Source organism: Theobroma cacao, chromosome 8 (assembly GCF_053813885.1).
Source record: "Theobroma cacao isolate CCN51 chromosome 8, ASM5381388v1, whole genome shotgun sequence".
NCBI lineage: Eukaryota > Viridiplantae > Streptophyta > Magnoliopsida > Malvales > Malvaceae > Theobroma > Theobroma cacao.
This window is the reverse complement of record NC_142646.1, coordinates 29,884,956-29,908,097: the sequence shown is the minus strand read 5'-3', so window position 1 is coordinate 29,908,097 and position 23,142 is coordinate 29,884,956. Positions and strand designations below refer to the sequence as shown.

The 23,142-nt window shown below is 34.7% G+C and overlaps 1 protein-coding gene across 2 annotated transcripts; it reads right to left on the bottom strand.

Moving 5' to 3' along the window:
- Positions 1–13,652: 13,652 nt before the first annotated feature.
- SRD2 (snRNA activating complex family protein) lies at positions 13,653–18,323 on the bottom strand. Of its 2 annotated transcripts, none has more exons than XM_007020139.3 (11): positions 17,721–18,323; positions 17,570–17,622; positions 17,288–17,354; positions 17,163–17,194; positions 16,678–16,864; positions 15,945–16,033; positions 15,768–15,858; positions 15,105–15,200; positions 14,637–14,762; positions 14,286–14,546; positions 13,653–14,009 (listed from the first exon to the last, which is right to left on the bottom strand). In XM_007020139.3, the coding sequence occupies exons 1-11, from the start codon at positions 17,838–17,840 to the stop codon at positions 13,728–13,730; spliced, it is 1,404 nt and encodes a 467-aa protein (XP_007020201.3). In that variant the 5' UTR covers positions 17,841–18,323; the 3' UTR covers positions 13,653–13,727. The 2 variants fall into 2 exon arrangements, with proteins under 2 accessions (XP_007020201.3, XP_007020202.3); XM_007020140.3 differs by having other exon boundaries at positions 16,678–16,861.
- Between the last annotated feature and the right edge of the window lie 4,819 nt (positions 18,324–23,142).

The window sequence follows — 23,142 nt, the reverse complement described above, 5'->3', positions numbered from 1 at the left end:
AGACTTGAACCTTTGCCCACATGTTAAAAGAGTTAAAAGATAACCATTTCTTCCACCAGCCCAAACTTTGAATGAAATCTCCCAAACTTAATTTATTATTAAACCAAAATGACTATTAGTTGCCTTTGGCCCAAAACGTCGCCGTTCTGCTATGTTCGGTTCCCTTAACCTTAAGTCAAAATGATGTAGTTTTGATCAACTAAACCCTAACTATAAAGTCTTAAATTTCTCCCCAAACTCGACTTTTGAAATGCCATTTTCTCTCTCTACCTGTCACGCTCTCCCCTCTCTCTAAAACCTTTGCCCGACTTCCACGGCGTTCCCAATGTTGTCCCGTTGCCGGTGGCCTGACTCCGGTTTCAACGTTGTCCTATTTTAACAGCAATCGGTCTCTCTTCGTCACCTTTGGCCCCGTCGTCCTGCTGCCATATTCTCCGGTTTGAACCTTTCTCGTCGTGACCCAAAGACTCTTTGAATGAATCTGTCCCCGTCGCCTTAGTCCCCCTAATGCTGCCTTACTCGCAGTCCGATCTCTTCCACAAATCCAGCCTTAAGGGTTAATTTTGTACATCTTGTTTATTTGATTTTTATCAATATTTGTTTATCAATTGATGCGCCCTAGGTATTTTTAATGATGTTATTGTGTTTTAATTATTTGATTTAGGGTTACAAGCCTAAACGTTTCATTGCTTTAATTTCAGTCAAAGGCTCAGGTCGGTTCTATAAGCATAAAAACAGTGTTCGGTCTGCTTCAAAATGAGATTGGGTTTTGGTCTAATTTTGCAGGTGACTAAGAAAAACAGATAAGCAATTAAATGTTGGTATTTGAGAATTGACCACCCCTATTTTAATTATTTGATTTGCTATTACAAGCCTAAACGTTTGACATATTTAAATGTTGGTATTTGACATATTATTTGATTTGTATTAAATTTAGTTAAAATTTTTATCAATAATTTAAAAACATAAATAAATATGATGTTTATTATATTTTAATGCAATTTGAATCATCTAGTCGACTAGCCTAATATCTTATTAGCTGATAGGCTAAAAACAATTAACATATTTTACCTTAAGCCCAAATAAAATTAAGGCCCTAATTATAATTTCCACTTTAAAGTCTTATAATTTTACGCTTGAATTTATAGCCCAATTTTAAATTTCAAAATAAAATAGTCATAACCATATGAAATAATAGACAAATTTGATATTTTTTAAAAATTGTGATAAATTGGAAACTACATGGGTTAATGATATTTAAAAGAAAGGCTAGACATCATGTATATATAATTTCAATTCAAACTTAATGTACAGTCACGAATTTTAAGATGAAGGTGTGAATCTCTAATTAAAGCAATTTAATGTGCAAATAAATATAAACCATCTTCCTAGGTTTTTTGATAATTCATGTATGCAATAATTTATGCTATAAGGGCTACTTTGCATCTTACAATGTAATTTTGAATATATATATATATATATATATATATATATATATATATATAATACATATTGAAATGTAGGGTTTAACAAATTATTTTGTTACCATCAATACAAATTAGTCTTGATAATGATATTCTATGACACTTAGGATTACAGAATGTCGGGAGATTGCTCTTGGATGTACCGTCGATTACAGAATGGATTCATTATAGCTGAATTTGTAAATAGAGTTACTAAATTTATTAATTTTGCATGTTCGAAGACTACATTTATGTGGAAGAATAAAATTAGATGCCCTTGCACATGATGTAGTGACAACAAGTTCTTAGATAAAGATAAAGTCATAGAACACATACTAAACCGGGGTTTTATTGGGGCTTACACAATTTGGAGTATACATGGGGAAGATGATGCTGGACAATCATCAAGAAGTAGATCTAGAGTTGAACCATCCCTTAGATTTGAGGGAGATGCTACTTTTCGAGAACTTACATATGAAGATGAAATAGAAAATCCATATACTAGAATGGTTAGGGATGCTATGCGTCCCGAAGTTGCTTTCAACCATGGTTATGAAAATGAGTCGAGCTTTATGGAAGAAGATCCCAATCCAAATGCATCTACCTTTTACTCTCTGTTAAGCAATGCAGAGGAACCTTTGTGGGTAGGTTGCACAAAGCACCCAACGCTTTCAGATGTGTTGCAACTTTTAAATGTTAAGGCAGAGTACAATTTGAGTGAATCATGTTTTGATCGATTGTTAGAGATAATAAAGAATATGTTGCCATCTGATGAGAAGTTACCTATCGACTTTTATAGGATGAAGAAGAAGGTAGCAAAGCTTGGTTTGGGATATATCAAAATTGATGCTTGCAAGAACAATTGCATGTTATTTTATGAGCGATTTGCTACATTTGAGCTTTGTCGGGTATGTGGACATCCTCGGTATAAACAGAGGAATTCAAGTGTGAGAAGGTAGAAGAAAATTCCTTACAAGATTTTGAGTTACTTGCCACTTATACTGAGGCTTCAAAGGCTTTATATGTTATGTAAAACTGCTGAACATATGACGTGGCATACGCAACACCAAAGTGATGATGGACTCCTTAGACACCCTGTTGATGGTGAGGCTTGGCAACACTTCAACCTTTTTGGATAGACTGCCAACCCTTATTCTGTTTGGCCAATAATGCTTTGTGTGTATAATTTACCCTTATGGATGTGTATGAAACAACAATATATATTTCTTAACATGGTTATTCCGGGTAAGAAAAGTCCAAGTCAAAATATAGATGTTTTCTTGATGCCTTTGATAGATGAGTTGACTTTATTGTGGAGAGAAGGTGTTGTGACCTATGATGCATACAAGAAACAACATTTTCATATGAGGGCAGCATTATTGTGGACAATTAATGATTTTCTTGCTTATGGTATGTTGTTAGGGTGGAGTACACATGGACGATTATCATGTCCATATTGCATGGAACATTCTAAATCTTTCATATTAGAAAATGGTAGGAAACCTTGTTTCTTTGATTGTCATCGGTAATTTTTTGCCAGCTAATCATCCTTTTAGGAGGCAGAGAGACAAATTTATTAAAAAAAGAGTTGAACATGACTTACCATTTCCTCGATTATCAGGCAAAGAACTATTAACACATTTGAATTCGCTTCCTCATCTCCCATTCGAAACAAAATGTGGTGAGCGAAAGAGTTCAGGATATGGTGTTTGTCATAATTGGATGAAGAAGAGTATATTTTGGGCTCTGCCTTATTGGCATACGCTTCTTATTCGTCACAATTTATATGTTATGCATATTGAACGTAATTTTTTTGAGAATATACTCAACACAGTGATGGATGTTAAATGAAGGACAAAGGACAACATAAAGGCACGACAAGATTTGAAGGTCTATTACAAGCGATCAAAATTGGAATTGGTGGAAAATAATGGAAAATTGTACAAGCCTAAGGCTGCGTACACATTAAATAAGGAGGAAATAAGAAATGTCAGTGCTTGGGTTAAACAATTGAGATTACCAGATGGTTTTGCGTCGAACATTTCTCGGTGTGTTAATGAGATTGATGAAAAATTTTATGGAATAAAAAGTCATGATTGTCATGTTTTTATGCAACGATTGCTCCCAATTGTATTCCGTGATATGCTGCCTCAAACAATTTGGGATGCAATTATTGAGATATCTCACTTATTTAAGGATTTGTGCGCAACTGAAATACCTATTGATCATATGGAAACGTTGTAAGGAAAACTATGTGAAACTATATGGAAACTAGAGAAGATATTTCTTCCGAGTTTCTTTGACTCTATGGAGCATTTGCTGATTCATTTACCTTACTAGGCCAAGGTTGGTGGACCCGTCCAGTATCGATGGATGTATCCATTTGAGAGGTAAAATAATTGTTTTTTGTTTTCATATATTTCTTTTGAAGAGTTTAAAGTACATCATAAGATTGATGAATATTGTGGTTGTTAGGTTTTTGCAACAGTTGAAGAAGAAAGTAAAAAATTGTGCCTTTGTTGAAGGATCTATATGTGAGGCTTATGTTATCGAGGAAGTTTCTTCGTTCTGCTCACGGTATTTTGAACCTGCTGTGCGAATAAGAGTAAATAGAGTGCCACGTAATGATGATGGGGGAGAGGTGGACTCTATGGGTCGTCTTTCAATTTTCACTCACCCAGGGCAAGCTTTTGGTCCATCAGATAAATCTCGATTTTTAGATAAGGATGAGTTTTATGCTGCTGAGTTATATGTTTTAATGAATTGTGAAGAGATGCTCCCATATATAAACTAAGTACCATTACTTTTTTAACTTGTTAATACCCTATACTAATATTAAAGTTAATCACGTAGTCGTGGATATTATGATAGGATATTTGATGAAATTATGAAGGGAGATGTTGAGGAAATTTTGGAAGACGAATTGGAGAAAGTACGTGATGCGAGATTCGTTAAATGGTTTAAAAATTATGTAAGTTTCCTTAACATACAAGTGAACTTTTAATTAATCATTGACGAATAAATTATGTAATTTATTATTTTATTCTCTTGTATCTCATGTTCGTAGGTTGCAAAGCATAATGAGGAAATAAACCAACGTATAATTGAAATCTCTTATGGTCCCGGACATATGATAAGGTGTTACAGTGGATATTTTGTAAATGGTTTCAAGTTTCACACCTTAGATTATGGCCAAAATCGTAAGACAATGAATAGTGGGGTTTGCATAAAAGGGAGTTTTTACAATGATCATGAGCGTGACTTTTATGGCATCTTAGTGGATATAATCGAGTTGGAGTATTTTGGTATAGGAAACAGAGTTGTTCTATTCAAGTGTCATTGGTTTGATACTGAAAAAGGAATAAAGGTAGATCGATTGCATGGTATTGTTGATGTGAATTACAACTCAATACTGGCGAGTAATGAACCATTTGTTTTAGCTGCCCAAGCTCACCAAGTTTATTATAGTAGTTATCCATCAAGAAGAAGAAATCAATGTGATTGGAGGGTAGTATATAAAACAAAAGCTAGAAGTAGATTTCAAATTCCTATTAGTGGTGATAGAGAAAATGAAAGTGATTTGAATGAAGGAGTATACCAAGAAGATGTGTCCAATTTAATTACTAGTACTCAATCAGAAGAAGTTGATTTAACAGAGTTAGCAAGTGGTGATTATGAAGAGGTTAATCTATCGATTGAGGATGAAGAAAATGATATTAATAAAGATGAAGATGAAGAAGATGACATGGAAGGAGAAGATAATGAAGATGAAGATCATGTGAAGCACGACGATTGTGAAACTTATAATGATGATAGTGATAATAATGCAGAACATGAGTTTTATTATTCAGGAAGTGAATGATGACGGTAGGCACGTACGATATTGGTATATAAATGTTGAAATTAGATAATATATAATTATTGTTTTGCTTCTAATAATTAAGAATTATATATGTCATTGTTGTGAATTGATGTTTTTTATTCTGTTATAATAATATTCATATTAATAATAATTACTAATGGGATTTTAACAATACAATATTGCAAGAACGATGGTTAAAGGGAAGCAATCAAAACCGAGACCTAGGTCTTCATATGCATCGGCAAGTATGGTTGTGCCTACAAGTTCCCAAGCGTGTGATGATATATCCATTCCACAACAGGTGCAGTAGGAGAATAATGATGCGCCATTTGAGACACAGTTTTTGTACGATGCATTTGCAGAGCAAGTAGAAAATGAGACATCTACACATGATATTACAAGATCCCCATCTATTGATTTAGGTGGAAATGCAAATGAAACATCATCAAGATCAAAAGGTAGGGGACCTAGTGTCACAACCTAATTCTAGGGCCATGACCGGCGTAAGGGCCCAATGAACATAGTCCATTAAGCCCAAGCAAGCCTATCTATTATCCTGCTCATTTTTCCATCAATATTGCTAAGTCACATTTCATAACTTTGAATCAAAATAGTGATAGACATTGCCATCTCCTAGTGGCTTACTCATTGAAATATACATACATTCTCTGAACATATAGCTTAATAATTTACATTGGGTTTACCTATACACAACAAAAAGAGTATTCGACTTCCAGCAGAGAGACTCGGACGAATATACAGCTACTGAATGATGAGACACCTACCAAGGGTCGAATGTATGAAGACACCTCGACCTAGCTACCAGTTATCTCGTGATCTGAAAACATGAAGTTGAAAACGGTGAGTATAAACCCATTGAGTGAACAAGGAAGGGAACAAGCAATTGATAAGGAAGAATTTGGAAATCGTGATGCATTTGTTTTGAAAACAATGCAATTTGGTATAATTTCTTTCCCAAACCCCCTTGTTTTGGTCATTGATTAGTGGACTCTTAGTATTGCAAAGACCCATGCTCAATCATGAAGATAAGGGAATGGAGGAAATTATATTAGAACCCGAGCAAGGTAGCAACGTGACAGCATGTTTCTCACTGCAGAAAAAGGCATTCTTGGTTTGCATATGGTTCGGTTTTTCAAGCATATCTTCCACTACATGGGTCCAATTGACATGATTGTTAGGTCATTAGAAAGCTAAGAGGAAGCGCTACAACTTTTATGTTTACCTTTTTTCCCAATTCGGAAGGGAAGATGGCCAAAATCTTCATCAAAGTGAAAGAATTGCATCAAAACCCGAGAGTTTCTCGCTACGGCGAGATTTATTTTCGCTGCAGCGAGATTCAGGGCAAATGACAAACAAGGGGTTTTCACATGCCACAAAATCCATCCCTACCATATTGCACATCAAAGTGAACACATTGGCAATAATCAAGTTATCGACATTCAAAACAATCACATATTATAATCATAAACTTGCTATCACATATACATATATAAACATATATCAACAAATACACCATCCCACTTCATTTATCATCATAGTCGGATCATCATCATCATCGACCTATGCGCACTCCCTACTCGTACATAGCTGGGCCATCATCATCATCAGCCTATGCGCACTCCCTACTCGCACATAGCCGGGTCATCATCATCATCGGTCTATGCGCACTCCCTACTCGCACATAGTTGGGTCATCATCATCACATAAGATTATTCATACACACACATATATACATATATCAACACAGTATAGGAGCACATAGGTCCCTTCTTTTACATATTTCACATTTTCACAACATCAAAATATTTTGTCAAAGGCTAGTTCCCAAGGCACACACTTTTAGAGACAAATTGGAATAAATCATACAATGTTTCATACCAATACAATTATGTCTCCCAAAATGATTTTTGAAATGCAAGTTCACTCACCTTACTATAGCAGGATATTACATCGCTATTTGATCGGAGGTGTCTCTAACTATTTTCACTGGCCGATCGCTTGTTATTTACTGCAGCACGCCACCACAATACTCTAACCTTATCTTTGCACTTCGTTTTCCTTTTCCACTTTGAGTCCTTCATGTACCCATGGGTTTATTGGCTTACATGTTACCAATTTTTCTCCAATCAAGCCAATCTTTGCGTTCCTGCTTGAATCACCAAAACCAAGCTTTTTCTTCCTTTCTCTCTTTTTCTTTCTTCTTCTCCTAGAGTTTCTATGTGCTGGAAATTAGGGTTAGAAGTTGTAAGTTTGGTGCACAAGAAGTTGGGAGAAGAATGAAGCAATAAGAGAAAAGAAATGAAAAGAAAACAAGGAAAAAAAATAAGTTTTCCATGGGAGAATGAGAGAATGGCATTGGAAGCTTCAAGAATGAAGAAGAAAATATCTTGTTGGGAGGATAAGGACTATTTTGGGCTAATAAGGATGAGAGTCAAAGCTTCTTTTGGAAGCTTTGACCAGGCTTTATGTAAAATTACCGTTTTACCCTTTTTGTTTCTTTCCATTTTAATTTAGCCCTCCCAGCACTCATTTAACTCCAACTTCCTTCTATTATCTTCTTCTACACATGTACAAACAAAGTATGAAGTTTGTACTCCAATGCGATGTCCCCATAATATTTAAAATATTTATTTGCTCATGTTATCTTTACTTAATAAAGATACACAGCCTCATTAACGTCATTTTTCTCCAAAATTCTTTCATTCTTCTTCTCCCCTACTTAGATTGACCATATACTCCTTCTTCATGAAAAATTTTGACACTGAATAAAATATGAATATTTTAATATTATTTTATTAATAAAATATTATTTTATTTCAAAAATTTCTTCTTGCCTCCTCTTGTCTTCTTGGCATCCAAAATATCTTATTATGCCTATTTAGACCTTAAAATACCATAAAACCTTCTTCTGAGAACTTTTTGGAGAAAATGATGAAACTACCCCTAGTCCGTGTTATTGCGTCTATGCATAGTTATAAGCCTATAGGGGTTGAGGTCTCACACCTAGTGTAGGATTACAGACTCCTGTAGATCCATTGGACAGATTGCGTATAACTCCTATTGGGGATAGGTATGTTATCTTGTTAAACTTGTTATATTTTTCAACGAAATTTTTAATTTTTTTTATTTTTAATATATACAATTATTTGAAATATTTTACAAGCACTTTTTTCGAGAGAGGGGTCACATCTATAATAACAAGGATCATCAAAAATCACTTTCATGGTCCATGGTCGACATGGAGGAAAGTCCCTAATGATACCAAAGACTTAATGTTTCGAAAATTTCAAGTACTATATTTGTTATTTATTTATTAAGCATTTTCTTTTCCATTAATTTGTATAAATTTGTTAAATTATTGAATTACATTATGTTGTAGGAAAAATGTGTTTGGTCTGCACATCAAGATGTTTTAGTTCGACGCATATGGGAAAAAACTTGTTCCGATCAATTAAGAGACATGCTTTCAGAAAAAAAGCATAAAGCAATGATTGAAGCCAAAACTAACAACATTACAGAATGCAAAGGCATGTTGAGGGAATGGATCACAAATGAAATATGGGACACCCTGATCGATACAGTATGGGGTACAGAAGAATGGCAAAACAAATCGCGAAAAGCAAGGCAAAATCGTTTAACACCAAAAGAATGAAGCATTCCAAAGCACACTGGCAGTTCAGTTCCATTTGTGGTTCATGCAAAAAGGATGGTATGAATTAATATTACTCAGAATTAATATGTATGTTTTCCCATCAATTTCATTTAAATTGTAAGTTTAGTAGTTGGATTTCGGTTTTGCTTTACATGTTATATGTATCATGATATATATATATCGATTATGATTGACTAAATATAATTGTTAATAAATTCAGGCAATTGAGCCAAAACGAGATGTTACCTTCTTGGAAGTGTTCAACCGTACTCATAAGCGCTCAGGGGGTCATGGTGGTTTTATTGATAACAAGTCCAAGTCTACGAGTGTAAGTAAAAATTCATTAATTTTTACTATTTCTTCTAAGTTGATGTTCTACTTCAATGTTAATCATTAATTATGGTTTTTATGTAGGAAATGTATAATTCTATACTATCGCAGAAGTATGGCGATGAGTCATCTTCTTAGCCAGAATTCGATCTGCATGCTTGGACTGAAGCAATTTGAGGGAAGAAGACTACACGCACTCACGTGTATGGGTTTGGCACTCGTGTCCCTGCTACAGCTTTACTTACTGGAACATAATCCAATGTAGCAACATCTGAGTCTGCATGTGGCCCTATCAACTTAAACTTTAACAATCCCGCAAATGCATTGGAAGAAAAAGTGAAAAATCTTGCACAAAACTTGAATAAGATACGTGAGGAAATACGTCGAGAAATACGTGAAGAAATGAGAAATGTGATGGCAGAAGGCATGAGTGAATTTATGGCACGTATGAAAACCATGTTCATGAGTAATGCGCGTTCAACCCTTGGCGATGCGGGACCTTCAAGACTTGACAAGTAAGAAAAAAAAATTCCCTCACATGATGTATAATTTTCAGTGCAAACACTTGGATACTTTTTAATTTAGTTATGTTTAATATTCATATGTATCAAACTATTTATATACTGTGTGTTAAGGATAATTTCTAATTAGATGTTATGACTTGAATCTCAATTTTGTAATGTGTATTTCTTTTATATATTTTACAGTTCGAATGCCGAATTAAATTTAGTATCGGAATGAAAACTGGTAATTTTTTCTGAAAATTTGTTATAAAAATAATAGGTCAAAATATTTCCGTTGAAAATTTCAATTTTCCAACGGAATTTCCATTGGAAAAAATTTTTCTAACGGAAAAATTTCCAACTTATTTTTCTGTTGGAAATAGGATTTCCAACGAGAATTGTTCCAACTGTTTTTTCCATTAAAAATAGGCTTTCCAACGGATTTCTAAAAAAAGGGTAAAATTTCAAATATCCAACGGATTTTTAACGGATTTTCAACGGAAAGTATTAACCACAAGGCTTGTACTGACAGAATTTTCAACGGAAAAAGGTCTATTTCCAACGGAAAATTCCGTTGAAAATAGCCAAATTTTTTGTAGTGGTTGACTATGCTTGGTTTATGGGCGACTATATTTGTTCAAAATATGATTTTTTTGAGCTTGTTGGAATGGGGTTGACTGTAAACACTTCAGGGTCAACTATTGCTTTATAATCTTCAAGTTTTGCATTCTTTCAACCTTTGGATCGACTCTTGGCTTGTGTCTTGAGGTTTCCTTAGCTTTTCAATGCTTCCCTATAGATATTCCCTCCTAGCTTTGTTCCTACATTCAAATAACATTTCAAGGCATGTTTGGTCTTACATTTTTAGTTGAATATGCATTGTTTGAAAGCTTATGAGATGTTTTCTAATAAAGGATAGCCTTTCAAACAAATATGTAAACTTAGAAGATTAAAAATGTATTTGAGACAATTTTAAATACTTGACATTAAGTTCAAAAAAAGATATGATTTTTGTCGAATCAAAACATGATGTAATTCAAGGTTAACATTATGTGATTTTTATTAATGACTATTCCAGAATATGTTGGATATATTTCATGATGAACAAGTCTCAAGTGTTAAATTGTTTCCAAAGCTTAAAGCTAAGGTTGAATTGGAGATTAGCAATAAAGTGAAGGTCTTAAGATATGATAATGGAGGTGCATATACCTCCAACGACTTTAATCAATATCTTACAAAGGAAGGTATTTCTCACCAGCTTACTACTTCTCATACGCCTCTGGCAAAATGGTGTTACTAAGAGAAAGAATAGGACAATTCTAGAAATGTCCAGGTGTCTACTGTTTGAGAAACATTTGCCCAAGAAATTTTGGGCTGAAACTACTAACACTGCTGTATATCTCTTAAGTCTGCTTCCAACTCAAGCACTGATAGGCAAAACTCCTTATGAAATCGAGTATGGACATAAGCCGTTTGTCAAACATTTTAGAGTGTTTGGTTATGTATGTTGTTAGCATGTACCTGAGGCTTTACGTGATAAACTTTAGCATAAGGCACTGAAAGGCATCTTTGTTGGTTATAGCTCAGAGTCAAAAACTTACAAAATTTATCTACCAGAAGCTAATAGAATAACTATTAATAGGAATGCTGACTTTGATGAGCAATCGAGCTAGAATTGGGAATCTTAGCAGTCTACTAATACTTAAAACTCCTTTTTATGTCACTGCTTATAAAATACCAGAATTAAGTGAACCGGCATACATGACTTGCACCATTGAAGGAACTCACTACTGATGATGTTGATGATCAACCTATCAGAAGTACAAAATCAATTTAAGATGTGTATCACAAAAGCCTTATTGTAGTTGTTGAATCAAATTCCTACAAGGAAGCTTCAAAGCGTTCAGAATGGTTAAGTGCCATGCGTGATGAGCTTGAGGCATTTAACAAGAGTCAGGCTTGGACTTTGGTTGACAAACCATCTAATAAACATGTTATTGATGTTAAATGGATTTTCAAAAGGAAATTCCTGATGGAACTCTGAATAAATACAAAGAAAGATTAGTTGTAAAGGGATACAACTAGTTACCAAGAGTTGATTACACTGTGACTTATGCCCTTGTGGCTTGTTATGATACTATCAGAATGTTGTTAGCACTACCTGCATTTCTCGACTAGAAAGTGTATCATCTTGATGTCAAATTTGCATTGCTTAACAGCTTTTTTGAAGAAGACATATACATTGAGCAACTAGAAGGATTTGAGTAGGCTTCTGGACTAATAAAGTTCACAAATTACATAAAGCCTTGTATGGCTTGAAGCAAGCACCACGTATGTGATACAACAAGATTGATGCCCACTTGACAAAGTAGGGATTTAAAAGAAGCTACAATGAATCCACTCTCTACATTCTCAAGTCGAATAGTAAAGCACAACTGATTGTGTCTTTATATGTTGATGATCTCCTAATTACAAGAACTGATGATGATGCTGTATCAAAATTCAAGCTACAAATGCAAACTGAATTTGATATGACAGATTTGGGTCCAATGAGCTATTTCCTTGGACTTGAAATCATACAATATGCTGATGTTGGCATTCTGCTGTCACAAAAAAGCTAAATCACTGATGTGTTGAAGAGATTTGGAATGAGTCAATGTAAGTCTACTTCAACTCTTTAAGTTGTCAATGGAAAGCTCTCAATCAGCAAAGGGAATAAGCCTGAAGATCCTTCTGTATACAGGACCCTAATTGGATGTTTTCTTTACATTTGCTCTTCTAAACTAGATGTGATTTTCTCTGTGAGCTTTCTTTCAAGACTTATGCAGGAGCCAACTAACCTACACTATGCAACTTGTAAACGAATTCTCAGGTCTCTTAAAAGAACCTAGGATAATGGGGTTCATTTTACAAGGAAAAAAGACTTCAAGTTCACTAGTTACTCAGACGGTGATTGGGAACGAAATTTAAATGATTCAAAAAGTACCTATGCTATGCTTTTACCCTTGGCAATGGAGTTTTCTCATGGAATTCTCATAAGCAGTCGATTGTTGCTCAATCCACTTCTGAAGCAACATACATATCACCATCTAAAGCCTCAAACCAATCCATTTGGTTGAGGAAAATACTTGAAATGGTGCACTTCCCTTAGAATCATGCCATTGACTTGTTTATTGATTACAGGGCAGCAATTGCAATCACAAAAAATCTACTTGGACGACATCAAATGTTCACTCGAGAATGGTGTCTTGACAGTTGCTGTCCCAAAGGCAAATGTGGAGTCGGCTTCACGTAATGTTAGGCATACTGACGTGCCATAAGCTCTAGGTTGTAGCAAATGCTTCAACGGTGTCGCTTTGTTACGGTTTTGGGTGCCTTGGGGTTTATAAGGTAAAGGATGTACCGCAATAAACCATGAAAGAAATACTGCTGATGGAAAATTTAAGTTCAGAGCCATGGCAAGACCCTTCTTCGATCCTGTTATCGTACTTGATACTTAAAATTTCAGTAACATTATTGTGTATTTTTTATTATTTTGTATTTATTAATTTATAAGTCATCATCCTTAAGAGGCGGGGTTGGAAATCTTCCTGGTCTGAATACTAAACTAATTGTTATTTGGAAAAGGGAAAAAACATGAGGATAGAAAATTTAGGCGTCTGAAGGGAAAACCGGTCTGACCTAGATTTAGCCATACATGTAGCATAATTGAGCTCATGTATGAAAACTCTGGCTAGCATTCCTGAGAAAAGAGTATGTTTTTGTCATTTCAACCGGTGAGGAATCACTCGGTGGGGATTCGTTTCATTGGCTTGTGCTAGTGGTAGGGATAAAAGACATGCAGTTGGTATTTACTTATTATCCACTATTCCTCCAATGAAGACCTGAACATCAGCCTAATCATGTACGTAATCGTATACAGAAAATTGGGCATATAGAGGAGACTCATCACTCGAGTGAAGAAGGGAAAAGCAGTAATCACAGAAATAACAAGGGTTCTCCCTGGCCCACTTGTCATCCACAGTTACTTTGGTAGCTCTGGAGATTTTACAAACATGGCATTTCTGAACACGCGGTTTTAGTTGAAAGATGATTATTGGATAAGCTGCTCGGTTGTTTACATCCTCTGGATGAATCAACCTCATGTCCCTAATCACCATTGTGTGCTTGCAGTCCCCCTGTACCATGTGATTTCCATCAAAATAGTGCAAAACAGTAACACACATCCAAAGGCATAATCATCATTTCATGCTAAATACGATTGCCAGCAAGATCATTTGAATCCGATACAAGATTAATCTGACTCAGGACTTTGATTTCGAAAACAACAAATACCAGCATAGTAGAGTATGATGCCAAATATCTTTCATCCTTCCAATGCCATGATTCTCAGAATATATGATGTATACCTCCAATTTAGAAGTCATAAAAGGAGGGAACAAAAAAGGTTGTACCTGATGACAATAGAGATATCCAGCACCGAGTTGAAACCTCAAGTCACAAAACCGTGTCTTGTGCATGTCAACAGTTTTGAAATTGGGCAATTTTGAAGGTGTTACATTGCCTAATATTGCTCTTTGCTTTTGTTGCAACTCACCAGTTATGATGCTCTCCCATTTTTTAAGAGCATCATCCCTAGAGTTTCTGAGCCAATCAAATATAGGTCCACTGTAATCTATAGCAGAGGGATCTCTCAAATCATTGAAAAATATATCCTGCAGAAATATAGCAGTCGATTAGATCCTATAATTAACAAAAAAAATTTCATTACAGGGACAAAGGGGTGAATGATTTGGGTTTCTTACTTCTATAAGGAAATATCCAGAAGGATCATGCTTGCCGGCCTTCTGCATCACCTGGTCTGTCAAGCAATATATCTTGTCCTTGAGTTCAGTCAAGGTTTGATGGCCCAGAACCAAGAACTCTTGGATCTACAACAATTCAAGAAGATGTGAATACCAGCAGATGGAAGGGGCAAAAGAATGAATGTCTAAGAAATAATAGTGTAAAAGTAGATGTAAGTAACATTCTATATACTAAGAGAATCTAATTTTTTATGCTTCTTATAGATTGGTAATTTTTCATGCATATAATAAAACCTTATAGATTTCATACTGAATACTATCAGAAATCCTACCAAACAGAAGTTTACGATCTTGATAGGCCGTTACGCATAAGGTAACAACATAAGTGATTTAAAGGAAAAGAAAATTAAAAAAATAATCCAATACAAACAACTATTTAATTTAGAACTGAGAGGCAAAACACCGCACCTTTGACCATCTCCGTTTGTTATGGTAGACCTCAACACAAAGAACAACTTCTGGGTATGACACTGGTATGTGCTCCTCAACTTCCAGTGTCTTCACCTGTTGTTCATGCAAAGGAATAAAGAAAGAATACGTAAGTATCAAGAAGAATGAATACAGTGAGCCCATGCTTCAGTCCTAAAATTTGCCTCAGAAACTTTTCAAGATTGTCATCCTTGCCTTATCCTAAGTGACCAGGAAGCAAGGAGAGTTTATTCAAGCTGTATGGGCAGTCTTCCAAGGGATTGAGTTAGGACATAAGTTAAATTTATTATCCATTCAAATTTGTCCCTTAATGTAACAAAATGACTTAAAGAATATTAATCTGCTGAATTACATCACCATATATATAAGGCCATCAACAAACTCCTTTTGTTTAGAGAAAGTTTTATTAAAACTCAAGTTGGTTTGGTAGTTTAGCTTTGGATATCATCTAACGGCATACATTCTAGACTTATCAAAGTATTAGACAAGTCAAAAGCATAGGAACCTTAAAATGCTTTGTACCAAAAACTTTCCCGTACAAGTAAAGTCTTAAAGCACATATGAGTTCAAGTTCTATGTAGATTCTTGAAGCTAAATTTAAAGAAAGTATTTAAAGTACAAATAGGAACCTTTTAGGCAAACCTTTCCTGAAGAATTCATAGACCGGAGGGATTTCATCCTTTCAATTTTGTCGGAGGATGGAATAGCACAATCATTGTTCTTGGAGACAGCACTAGACAAAAATTATAGTCAACAATCAGCAAGAATCAGACAAGGTTTATCAGTTAGAGAATACCACAGACAAATCTTGAAACAAACTTCAAAGAATGTAGCCTTGCTGTTGCTTTGTCGTCATCCTGCTTTTGCTTAATTTTTGCAAGTTGCTCCACCCTTTTGAAATAAGTATTCTGGACATGCAACAGCAATAACTTTGTTAAGAAGGGAATGGAAACAGAGATTATGACATATGTTTGTGATCTGGTTCTTTTAATCTACAAGCAATCCATATACTTGTGAAGAAAGTAAAATACGAGAAAACAGTTCACAATTTAGACTTAACACTGCAGAAAAATGCAAACCATCAAGCAAATACGCTAAATTTAATAAGAAAAGCAAACAATTTAAAGTTCACAATGCCAAATTCTCAAATTTCAATGTAATTAAATAAGAATAGAATAATAAACTATGATAATTAGCTAAATGCTCATTTAGGATCTAACGTTTGTCAAATTTTTTATTACAAGATTTAACCTATTATTTCATTCAAATTAGGATGTAACCTTTTGATTTTATTCATTTAAGAAAAATTGATGATTAAGAATTACCTTCACGTAGTAACTGTTTGTCCTATAACCTGTATTTGCTAACTTTTGTAATGGATTTTTCTTAAAAGGATAAATTCAAAAAGTTACATCCTAATTTAACAAAACAATCGGTTTCATCCTAAAATAAATATTTCACAAATGCTAGATCCTAAAATGAACATTTAGCCTAATCAAATATGACAGATCATAGTACTAAAATATAAAGGAAATTGGATATGATACCATACTTCAACAAGATGCTTATTCGCTTTCCTTTTCTTTTGCTTCTTTGAGCCTTTTTTCTTTTCCATTGCAACTCCATCCACATCAGAAACAGGAGGACGCCCATTTGTGGACTCGATTGAAGTTGAAGCATTCTTCAATCCAGAGCCCTTTACACGATCATGTTTATTTCCAGATTTTCTACAATCACTGCTGTATAAAGTATATAAGTGGGTAACAATAAAGGTGGCAAATGATTGATATAGCTGTCAAAACTTGAAGATCAATATCTATAGCCAAGAACTGAAGAAATAACAGAAGCTAAGGGCTACTAAAGTGAAGGCGATTACTCAAGGATAAATGGGAAGTGGAAAACAATTACAGTTAATGAAAGTCCCAAAATGGGAAAAAAATATTTGAAGGAAACCAAAAGCAGCTTTTAATATGAGCTATATTTTAGATCAATTGAAAAGGCCAAGATGATTAAGAAGGAATTACAAATATAGCTCACCCTGACGCAGCTTTGCCAGCATGCTCATCAACCTGCAATGAAATCCATCAACAAAATCTGAAAAAAACTAAAGTAGGGCAACAATAGCTGTAGCACTAGACTGACACTATCTTTGCAGGAGATACCTTAAAGGCTTCCTCAAGAGCCATTTCTACTAACTCTTCCTCCTTAAGAATTTTAAGGTCGTCGACGCTGAAAAGAGTAGAATTAATAGTAAAAAATGAATCAAGATCATGAGATAGGCAGAGTTTGAGGAGAAAGAGGCAAAATATTAGTTTAAACTAGCAGTAAAATAAAAATTAAAAAAAAAAAGAGTAGAATTGAAGATAGGATAAGGAATTGTTTGATATACTGAAAAATTCAACACTGAAAATTAAGTACTGAATTGAAGATAGAGAAGAACTAACCAAATTTCCTCAGCATCAGTAAGCTGAGATGAATTCAATTCAGCCTCTAATTCCTATAAAAACAACCCAAAAACTTACCACAAAAATAGAAAGAGCAAAGGGAGACACTGCAAAAAGATGAACATGAAAGAGAAAGCTGAGATTGTAGGACCTGGAGCTGTTGAACAAGCACATTCTGAAACTCCGGCACGGTGGTGAGCGGACTAATGAGATTCGGAATATAAATAGGCCCACCCTTTGGGATTGAGCAATTTGCTATCATGCTCTCCATTCTTTTTCCTTCAACCTTCTGTATTATGCCACTAATTATTTAGAACGAAAGCAGCACAAGAAAAGTCTAATCCCAGAATAGCCAGACGCAAAGATCCCCCAAAAGTTGCATTTTTAAACTATCCAGAAGCCAAACTCCAAATTATAATGAAACAAAAGGAACAAGTGTTTGAAGATACAGAAGGAATAATCCCAGTACAAAGAATACAAAGTGAGAATCGGAAAAGTATTCCACTCCGGCGGACGAGGGACGAAGCAGCAAGATATAAAAGAGGAACGCGGCAGTGATGGAGGTCGGCGGTAGAAAGGAAAAGAAAGGAGCGAAGAGGACGGACGTCGATGAAAGGAAAAGAAAAGAAAGGAAGGGTGACAATAATAGAGAAAAGAAACGGGAAAGGTAAGGCGACAGGTGGAGCGGACAGCAGCAATGGAGCTAGAGATGGGAGGAGGGAGAGGCTGATGAGCGCGCAAGGGAAAAGAAATAAAAAAAAAAAAATATATATATATATATATATATATATTTATAGGTCTAGTTTAGTAATTTCATAAAATAAGCAAGGGTATTTTTGTCTAAATATTTTGTACCCTATTCCACGTAGAACGAAATTTATGACATATATAACAGGAAACCCGAGTTTTCACATTTGGCCACGTCTCCGGCATCTTTTATCGTGATGTACTTAGAAAGGAGTATAAGCTGTCTTTTGGGTGGGCGGTGGGCTGTTTAATTGGGAAGTGGGCCAAAACAGATCTTCTATGTACAGTTAAGAGATTGTGTGGTCTGAAATGGTGTCATGGCCCTTTCATTGGGCTCGATGTGTTGCTACCTTCTCTACCGCAATATTACTGGGTTTCTTTCTTTTCTCAAGTTTTCTTTCCTTCTTTTCCAAGTAGTGTTCTTTGCCATTCCTGTTTGCTTACCTCTCAGTGTTGCTCTCAATTCATCTTTGTGTGTGATCGGCTTTTCTTTTTCCAACTTTAGTTCTTCCGTGCCTAAGTTTGTCAATTTTTTTGTTTTGATTTATTCTTTCCATTATTTTGTTCCGTATTTTTCATGGGTTTTCTATGTTTACAGGTCTTCCTGTTTTGTGTGCTCGACCGATCGGTCTTTGTTTGGCTAGTGAAAAAGGATGCTTTGTTTTAACCCTTCTTCCTTTTGCAATTCATGGTCAAACAATAAGCCACGCGATAACTAAACATTCTAAACAATCCTAACTTATTTTCACCTTTTACTATTATATTTTCATCATTCTTTTTTTACAATTTTCGATAAAAAAATTTTAATGCAATTTATTATTATTTTTATGATGTTCGAATATGTTAACTTAATTTTCATCTTTGTTTTTGTTTTTTATTTCTATTTTAAAAAGTTTTTATGCAAATCATTATCACTTTTTTAATGCTTTCTGTCACAATCCAAACTCGAGAGTCCGTGATGGGCGCAGACTTCAAAAGGTGAAGCCAATGAGACCCGAACAAGCTTTAGAATTCAAAATCATATAGCACATAGCCAAGGGTTTCCAAATATTCATATTCATAAAATATTTAAATTCAAATACAAGCAGTTGTCCTTGGCACATTGTTTATACATAACTCTTAACATAATATTCATAAAGCCAAACATTAGCCAACAAACGAATTCATGCTTTACAACCTTTATACAAATTTAAATGGCATGTTGTGCCTATATACATAATAAGCTAAACAAGATGCGAAAGCTCATGATAGACTAAATAGACATGTCGAAATGGAGACCTATCGGATGTCAAAATCAAGTTATTAATGGAAGACCCTTACCACAGAGTCCCATAGTCTATTTATTTGCACATGGTACAAAAATAGGTGAGTCATCTTACTCAGTGAGGGAAAAGATTAGCATAGCATAATAAATCACATATAAATACACACATATGTATAGAGCCATCCAGTCACAAAGCCATCATAGCTATTATCAAACATCTCTAATTTAGAGGTGTAAGAATCATCCTAATATCCTACGTGCACATCTCATCTTGCTATGCTTTGTCGTGATCACATCTTAACAGTGTATCACATTCGTGCTTAATCAAATCTATGTCTCCATAACAAAGTGTATCAATTAAAGCTTATCCTTTAAAGCCATTACCAAACTAGGTTTCATAGGCACACTATAGCTGCCAAGCATAACTCCAAACTCAATAAATATATTTTGCTTGCTCCGAGGCTTACGTCAATTTATTAACCACATGTTCATAGTATATCATGCCACATCATAATGCATGTCATCACAATCAAATAAAATCAACGAGTGCTCCTCCCATGGACATAGTCAAATCACATAAAGTGGCCAATCAACGAAGTCAAAGCACGTATAATACCAAAGCAATTGGCAAAAGATTAAATCACGCGCATGCCAAAGCAATGGGTGGAGGGTTCAAATCACACGCATGCCTTAGCAATTGGTGGAGAATCAAAGTCATCGTCCGGAGCAATCTCCCAACGGACAACATCACCCAAAGTAATCTCAGACTAGTGGCATCAAAGCACTGCAAATAGGAATCACAGGTGAGACTTTTACCACCATCCTGACTTACCTCCATCCTTACAGGCGAATACATAGTCACAAGGGGAAAAACACCACTCAACCTCAAATTAGATCAACGTCTGAAATTCACACATCGAACAGAACATCATCAAACTCATGGGTAAAAACAATATATCAAGACAAATATTTTTCCTAAGTTAAACACTAGTTATGTGAGGTAAAAGGAAAAACAAATATTTTTCTGGGTATAAAACAATAAATCAATATAAATCTATTTTCCTAAGGTAAGTATAAATAATAAATAATAATGCAGAAAATTAAAGAGATACAAAATATTTATAATGGTTCGGCTTTTTCGATACCTACATTCACTCTCTTGATAACCAAGGAATTTCAATCCACAAACAAGAATTTTTATATTTTAACGAGAAGTGATAATCCTTACACAATTCACAAAAGGATTCTTACTTTTTCACGAGATTAAGTAGTAACCCTTATAACGACTTTTTATGGGATTAAGTAATAACCCTGTGATACCCAACATTCCACATCTGATGTGAATGTGATTGTTAAGACCTATATAACAATCTAAGCCTACCACTACTAGCAACTTGAGCTTAAGTTTTTGAGGACCACGTGGTTTAGGTCCAAAAAGCTGCTAGGTCAATGGTTGGACTTGGGTCGTTACAAATGGTATCAAAGCTTGCACCAGTCCGATGTGAACTTTTACATTGCTCTAGTGAGATCTTTGTCCCGTGGATGTGATGTGTGGCCTTGATGAAGACATCAAGGATTTGAGTGGGTGAGATTGTGATACTAAATATCCCACATCTGATGTAAATGTGATTGTTAAGACCTATATAACAATCTAAGCCTACCACTACTAGCAACTTGAGCTTAAGCTTTTAAGGGCCACATGGTTTAGGTCCAAAAAGCTACTGGGCTAGTGATTGGACTTAGATCGTTACAAACCCACACAATCCACTAAAGATTCTTGTTTTTTAAATGGGAAGTGATAACCCTTACAAAATAGCTTTTTAAGATTAAGTTAGAACCTTTACAAGATGTATGTATAAAGGAATAATAACAAAGATTTACCTCACAAAAGCTAGATGCTACAGATTTTAGCTTAGATGTAGTGAGAGAAAAAATTTCTGTTTGAGTAGAGCAATGATTCAACTTTGAAAGCTTGATGGAAGACTCAAAAGATGCTAGAAAGTGAATATGAACTTATGGGTAGTCTCCTTAAGGTTTAAAGCTTTGATTCAAGTCTTCTTTACTTCAAAATGGCTCAAATCCGTCTATTTATAGTTGGAACAAGATTTAGAGCCGTTAGACACAAATTTAAATCAAATCTAGAGGTCGACTATGTTCTTGAAATTTCTCAATTAGGACTTCCATAGTTTAGTATAAGCTTCCTCTAGTCAATCCACTTCTCGAGAGCGTGTGTTTTGCAATTTTGGCTTTCTATAGTCGACTACCACTCACTTAGGGTCGACTATGGTTATGTGATCTTGACTTTTTTTAGCTTTTAACTTGTCAAGGTCAACTATACATTCTCTATAGTCAACTATGGCTGTGTAAAATTGACTTCTTCATGCTTTTAACTCATCAAAGTCGCCTATAATTGGTCCAAGGTTGACTTTGTCTATTCAAAACTTGATTTCCTTGATCTTTTTGGAACAGGATCAACTATGGACATTTCAGGGTCGACTATAACTCCATAATTTTCAAGTTTTGCAGTTTTTCAACCTTCAGATTGACTTGAGCTTTACTAGGATGAATTCTTGACTTGTGTCTTGAGATTTCCTTAATCTTTTGGTGCTTCTCTCCAGCTACTTTCTTATTGCCTTGTACTTATATTCAAATAAACATTTCAGGGCATGCTATTGATTTCTTAGCTGAAAATATATTGTTTGAAAGCTTGTAAGATGTTTTCTAAGGATGCATGGCTTTTCAAACAATTTTGTAAACTTAGGAGACTAAAAATGTAATTGACACAATTTCAAATGCTTGACATTAAGTTTAAGAATATATGTGACTTCTGTCAAATCAAAACATGATATAGTTCAAGTCTAACACATTTTTTTTATGATAACAAAACATTCCTTATTCTTTGATATTTAACTACATTATTTAAATGTGCAGGATAAAGTTTAAATCCCTTAATAAAATTATTATTTGAAAGCAAGTCAATAAGTTTGTTGTGTTACAAGAATAGTTAATTAGTTAAAAAAGCAAAGAACAAAGGACTAAGTAAAGTCAGAATAATGTTAACTGGTTAACTTGAACCTTAATCAGTTAAGGCTATACAAGGCGCTACATCAAAGGAAGGATTAATCAGTTAGCCAAAGGCATAATCGATTAAGAATATATTGAGTGCAAAACAGAAGCTTTTTAATTAGTTAACCAAAGGAATTAATTGGTTAAAGGTAAAGCTTGAAGTATCAAGAAGCGTTAAATATAAATTCAAAATGTTGATGGCTGTCCAAAGGCACCAAACCAAGAAATTCAAAATTAAAGAGTTCTTAATTGGTTGGAGCCCATTTTAATAAGTTAAAGATGAAAGGGGAGAGCCCTTAATCAATTAGCAGGAGCTCTAATAAGTTGAAGAATGATTAATGAAAAATAATGTTTAAAGGTGTTTAAAAACAAAAAGTTATTAATCAATTAAAGTTGTTGTTAAATGGTTAACACAGAGAAATAGTTTGCAAGTCAAAGAAGGTTTAATCGATTAAAACCTGTCTTTAACTGGTTAATGTCTTTAACTAGTTAGTGG

Coding starts and splice junctions, on each gene's coding strand:
- SRD2 (XM_007020139.3), bottom strand. CDS start 17,840: ATGGAGAGCATGATAGCAAATTGCTCAATCCCAAAGGGTGGGCCTATT. Junction 17,623..17,720: donor TGCTTGTTCAACAGCTCCAG/GTCCTACAATCT, acceptor TTGTTTTTATAG/GAATTAGAGGCTGAATTGAA. Junction 17,355..17,569: donor ACTGATGCTGAGGAAATTTG/GTTAGTTCTTCT, acceptor TACTCTTTTCAG/CGTCGACGACCTTAAAATTC.